The 6,341-nt window shown below is 36.4% G+C and overlaps 1 protein-coding gene across 1 annotated transcript; it reads left to right on the top strand.

Annotated features, from left to right (window-relative positions):
• Nucleotides 1-413: 413 nt before the first annotated feature.
• On the top strand, nt 414-3,920 carry CT83 (cancer/testis antigen 83). Its single transcript, XM_035005550.1, has 2 exons — nt 414-443; nt 3,615-3,920. The coding sequence occupies exons 1-2, from the start codon at nt 414-416 to the stop codon at nt 3,918-3,920; spliced, it is 336 nt and encodes a 111-aa protein (XP_034861441.1).
• The last annotated feature ends 2,421 nt before the right edge of the window (nt 3,921-6,341 follow it).

Below are 6,341 nucleotides of genomic sequence, written 5' to 3'. Positions count from 1 at the left end.
CAAAAGACATATCTTATAAAGGACTGTTATCTAAAACATACAAATAACCCATGTTCATAGCAGCTTTACAATAACCAAAAGGTAGAAGCAACATAGTGCCCATCGATGGATAAATGGGTAAAAAAATGTGGTATATATATACTGTGAAATATTATCCAGCCCTAAAAAGGAATAAAATTCCTACACATGCTGCAGTATGGATGAAACTTGAAGACATTATGTTACATGAAATAAGCCAGTCACAACATGACAAATATTGTGTCATTCTACTCCTATGAGGTAACTATTCTATCTAAATCTGTAAAAACAGAAAGAAAAATGGTAGTTTCTAGGGGCCGAGTGGAGGGGAGAATAGGAATTTAGTGTTTAATAAGTATAGATTTTCATTTGGGGAAGATGAAAAAGTTTTGGACATGGATGGTGGTGATGGATTGCACAACCCTGTGAGTGTACTTAAAGCCACAGAAGTGTGCCCTTAAAATTGTTTAAAATGTTAATTCTATGTTTTGAATATTATACTGTAATAAAAAAAATAAATGAAAAAATCAATGGTTAGCAAGAGTAGTCTAATGTGCTTGATGAGAATATTTTCAAAGGTCTTTGAAGTGTTCCCTTGGATACCAGTAAGATGAAATTCAAAATGCTTTTGTCAGAGACAATGATACTGGGCTGCACTCCATTTTATTTGACGAAGCAAGAAAGTTAGATGTCAACATAACCACAATAACATACCAGAGGAAGTGTTATTACCCAGCCAGTAAATATTGAAATCCTTCCATGCTCTATTCTTTGTTTGTATGTCCTAAACTGACATGAGGGAATTTCTTCCATACCTAAAGCTTCAATTATCATGTATATGCAGATGCCTCACAAATTTATGTCAATTATCTCCCTGAGCTCAACTATTTCATGTCTCAATGTCACCTCAAACTCAACATGTCCAACACCAAATTCATGATTACTAATCCTACACGTGGTTATTTCCTATCCATCTAGTTGAATAAGCCATAACGCCAGGAGCGTCATTCTCCTTTATATCCCATATCCTATGAGAAGCTCCTGTGCCACCATGTACTTCTTGCTACCACTTATCTCATTAGCACTTTTACATTCATTTCTGTGGGTGTTTGATTAATGTCCATCTCTCACACCACAGTGCACATTCCAGGTGAAGAGACCTTATTTTCACTCATAATCATATCCCCAGAATATATCACAGTATAAACACCCTTTACATGAGTGTTTATTACATACTTGTTGAATAAAGAAATCTTTAAGCTTTGAACTCATCATTGGGAAATAAGTTTGATGTGCAAAATTTATAAATAATTCCTTTCTTTCCTATTTATATGAAGATGTGAGTCATTTCCCCAAGCAGTTAGGGGTTGTAGTTTGCCACTCATGTTGAGATTACCCTGGCCATTGCTCTTAGTTCTGAATTTTTAGTTCAGTGTCATCTTGGACATCTATCCAAATTTCTCGAACATTTCCTGTTGAGTACAATGATTCCTGTATCTTTTACCTCTCATTAATATTAATCCAAATATACTGTTCAATTCCTTGAGTGGAAAATATGAAATACTCGATGCTCACAAGTCCGCAAGTACAGGTAGAGGTCCTGAGGATGGGGATGGGGGAGTTCATCTCAGGACTCAACTCTGTGGATTCGAGTCCTGCTTTTGCTGCTAGTTTCAAATGAGTTTACTTAATACCTGACCTGTTTCTGCATTTCTGAAAGTAGACACGGTATTAAAAATACCTATAGCACAAAAGTATTGTGAGAATTATGTGGGAGAATGTCTCTGGAATTACTTTTTAAGCTGTACAGTGACACAAATGTATATAATTAGCCCAATGTGAATAGGGTTAAAGTGAATCCTAAAACAGCAATGGGACTGTGGAGGAGGTTTCTGGCAAAGACTCACACAGTTTGTGGGTAACTACTTTTCACAGTACATTTCCATCTTGTTTCTGAACTTGTTTTTGAAATGAATAATGGAGTGGGTGCAGCAAGGACAAAGATAACTTAAAAGAGAAAAAAAGGAGGGACGAGCACTTTTAAAATCTTGTCTTTAGCCGATGAATTTCGAGTCTATTTCTACAGTGTTTCAGCTTCCTGGAAATCCCGACCGCCCCGGGTGTCTCTCACCTCCCTCTCTAACGACCCGACGCCGCAACCAAGTAGGCCGATGTCACGCCGCCTGCTTCTGGGTCTTACGTCATCAGATTGTGACATGGCGCCCTCACGTAGGTGCTCGATTGTGACGTCACACGCCCTTTGCAGTATATAAAGCCGAAAGCGGACCCGTCTTCCAGCTGCACCAGGCAGTGTGGGATGCTTATCATCTTGGCCCGCGACTTCCCTAGTCCGGGTAACTAGTGTCCCCCTGCTCCCCAACTGCCAGCCGAGTGCCTCCGTGCCCCAGAGAAAGAGGCGGAAGAGGAAACATGAGCATGCTGTGGCTTCTACTGAGCGGTATTCTGTTTGCTTTTCTGTTTGTCTTCTGGAAAAGCCACTTTCAGGTACAGTGTGTAAGAGAAACTGGAATTAGATGAAGTGAGGTGGTTCATGGATGGGAGGTGTGTGTCTGAGAGAGTAGAACGATACTAAAATAGTAAAGTAAGAGTAAGAGAAGGTTACTTCATTCCTCTTCTCTTGCAAGAGCCCCAGATGTTTACCCCCAACGCTTCTTTCTTACCGACCAATGACTGGGCAGCTGTGGTCTGCTGTAAAAGGCCCCGAGTCACTGAGTATGTGGTCAGCTTTTCACCCACTTGAAAAGGAGAGCTGAAAGTGCCCGCTCCACCACCTCCTGTTTTAGGAATCTGTACCTTCTCTCTCTTCTCTAGTTTCTACTGCTCCTTAGGTTTGTTTGCCTCTTTCTCCCCTGGTTTCAGTCATCTGTATGACAGGTATTTGGGCTTTCACAAATAATTCAGGTCAAAATGTGGGTTTCCTGGTGATATTGAAAGCTGCAAGTGACTTTAGATCTTTAGTGATCCTTTTAGATGAGGATGAGGGTCCAGGTATAGACCTACTTTTCTGTCTAAGAAATGTAAGCCAAAGATATGACATTTTGATATTTAAAGGCTACTTTCATTTTTTTTTTTTTCAGTGTTTGGGAAGAGCGTATTTCCAAAATCAACATTGTTGATTTTCAATCTCTAATTCTTAGGGGAGGACAATCAGTTTATTTTGGTAACCGAGACTAAGCATGTTAGTTGGCAGTACAGTAGACCCTTAAACAACATAGGTTTGAACTCCATGGGTCTTTACTTTCTCTCTTTTTTTGATACAGTACAGCAAATGTATTTTCTCTTCCTTATTATTTTCTTAATAACATTTTCTTTTCTCTAGCTTTATTGTAAAAATACAGTATATAATACATATATAAGATGTGTGTTAATCAAGTGTTTTCTGTAAGGCTTCTGGTCAAGAGTAGGCTATTAGTAGTTAAGTTTTGGGAGAGTCAGAAGTTATACATGGGTTTTTGACTGCACAGAGAATCGATGCCTTTACCCCCCCACACACACACACCTTGTTCAAAGGTCAACTGTATTTGGAAATTGTTAAACTCAATAAACTACATGTGTATAATTTCCTTCCCTTACAGAGCAGCGTTGGTGAAATGTCATCAAATTCGACTTCTCTTGCACTAGTAAGACCAACCTCTTCTACTGGGTCAACTAAGAGCAATACTGATAAGAGTCTTTCAGTCAACAGCCTCTCTCAGGATATCTTAATTAATTCCCCACACATCATAACCATGCAGAAGCGAATATTGGCAAACCTCAGGATCGTGGAATACAAGCTGGCTGAACTGGAACATTTCCTAGTTACCAAGGGTTTAAATGGTGCATTAGTTAACTGGAAATCTGACAGGCTTAGAGAATGTAATGACAGTGGAGGCAATCATTAAAGGCACTTTGAGTGAATTCATTTGATTATATGTGTTTATACCAAATGAATTGTTTAAAAGGGGAGGGGATGCCAAGTCAGGTACAAAAACCAGACGTTTATCAGTTTGCTTTTACTGACATTTTAAGAATTGATTACATGTTTTATATATTTATACATTTATATATTTTATATATACAAGTTTGACTAGTTTATAAACATATATAAACATATTTATGTATGTATGTATATATATATATGTTTTACTGGGGAAGGAATGAAAGTACAGTAGAGAAAGAAATGGTTCCTCAGTTTTGCGTTAGAAAATAAACTACAGCAAAAAGAATATAGTTGAGATATAGTGATTTCAATTTCACTCACCTGTGAAAAACAGTTTTGGTATACAATATGCAAATGTCTTTTTGCATTAAAGTAAATGGGATTTGATGGAACTCTTTCTATTATACAGAATTCTCTCTTACTACTGTCAAATCCGTAATAAGAGCTATCATTGAGCACCCTAAAATATGCCAGGCACTGTTAAGATCTTGCTTTAGACACTTGTGAAGATAATCACACAAACTCTTTACTCTTTGTAGTCAGCTCTTGAAGGGGATTTCTTCCCCATCACCCTCTCCTCCATCAATTTGATGTTATTTCATTAGAAATGTGCCTAAATCTTCCCTGAATTATAAGAATCACCTACAAAAAATGGCATGCGTTTTTCTATTTGGTGGAAAATTGACACTCAGGGCACCTGGGTGGCTCAGTTGGTTAAGCGACTGCCTTCGGCTCAGGTCATGATCCTGGAGTCCCGGGATCGAGTCCCGCATCGGGCTCCCTGCTTGGCAAGGAGTCTGCTTCTCCCTCTGACCCTAACCCCTCTCATGTGCTCTCTCTCAAATAAATAAATAAAATCTTTAAAAAAACAAAACAAAAAAAAGAAAATTGGCACCTCAGATAGCACCAAAATATAATGATAGAATGCATGTAATATGGATTAAAATGAAGAGAAAGTGTTTCTTAACTCTAGTCAGCCATCTATTTCAAATATTTTATAAAAATCCAGTGTAACTGAGGAATTAATCTGTTGAAGTTCACTAATTACATTTGACTTACCCTCAAAATCTTCAGAATATCTAACACAAGGTCATTTTATATATATGTACATAGCTCACTGAAATTGTTCAATTATAGGCCTGTTTTTCATGCCCCTTCTCCCCAAAATAAATTACCAGTATAAATTAAATACCTTAATCCCTTACTCCTTTAATCTTCAATCAAAAGGAAGAGGAAAAGGAATCTAAAATGTATCAGAAATTAAGGCTTAAAATGATTCCTTTTATTCCTCACTTGCTGAGAACAAAAAGCCAGAAGTAGTAGTATATGTGGTTCTTAAGCTTTTTTGAGTCATAGATCCCTTTGCTATTCTTATGAAAACTCTAGACTCTGTCCCTAGAAAATGCAAGTACACATTCACATAGAAAGATATTATGGATATTATGTATAATGTCGGTTTCATATGTTCTCTGAACATATGAACATAACCTGAAAGGTTAAGGACCTTAAGAACAGCTGAGAAGTTTCTTGCATATTTAGGCAATGTTCACTATCCTAGGCTGTGATGTTTAAACCAGTGGTCAATAATATCAATGTATAAGCCTATTAATGATATGTTTTCATTATCTTTTTTTTAAGGAAACTGGGACATAGGACTTTCTAATTTGCCTTCCCTCATTCTTGACAAGTTTATCTCCTTTAAGTGTATAAATAAGTTATCACCTGTAAGTAGTAACTTACTCAAATAAGACAAAAATCATTTTACTTGATCTATTAATGATATATTACAATCATAAGATCTTAGATTTGATTGAAGCCATTTCCTCATTAGCATTTTGTCCCATGTTCTATTTGAAAATAAACCTAGATTTCAGAGAGTATAATGAACAACTCTTAATTTTGTGAAACACAGTAGAAATCAGGTGGGAGATATTTTCTTCCAAGTATAACCTAGGAAGACATTATATGGGGAGAGAAGTACTTGAAGCTTCTGGATTCCATTTTCTAGATTTATCACTTACTGGCCATAGACTCCTTATTTTTCTGTCTTATTTCACTATTTGTAAGTAAACATAACCACTAATTTCACATAGAAAAAGAGACCCATAAATACATGAAAATTTTAGATATATTTGGATTAAAAGTATGAAACTACAGTGCTCATAGACACAGTCCATTTTTTCATGTATGTGTAGCATTTCTAGTTAAATGAGGCCTTCAATTTTAACACTTTCTTTTAAATATACTGATTTATTTTTCCCAGCTTTATGGAAAAGAAGGATTATATACTAAGAAAATATAGGCAAATAATATTTTTAAACTTGTATAATAGAAAATATAACAATTTTCTAAATAACTGGCTCAAAATAAAGTCTTTGGTATA

Source organism: Mirounga leonina, unplaced genomic scaffold (assembly GCF_011800145.1).
Source record: "Mirounga leonina isolate KUSES-001 unplaced genomic scaffold, KU_Mleo_1.0 Mir_101664, whole genome shotgun sequence".
NCBI classification, from domain to species: domain Eukaryota; kingdom Metazoa; phylum Chordata; class Mammalia; order Carnivora; family Phocidae; genus Mirounga; species Mirounga leonina.
This window is presented reverse-complemented; position numbering and strand designations above follow the sequence as displayed.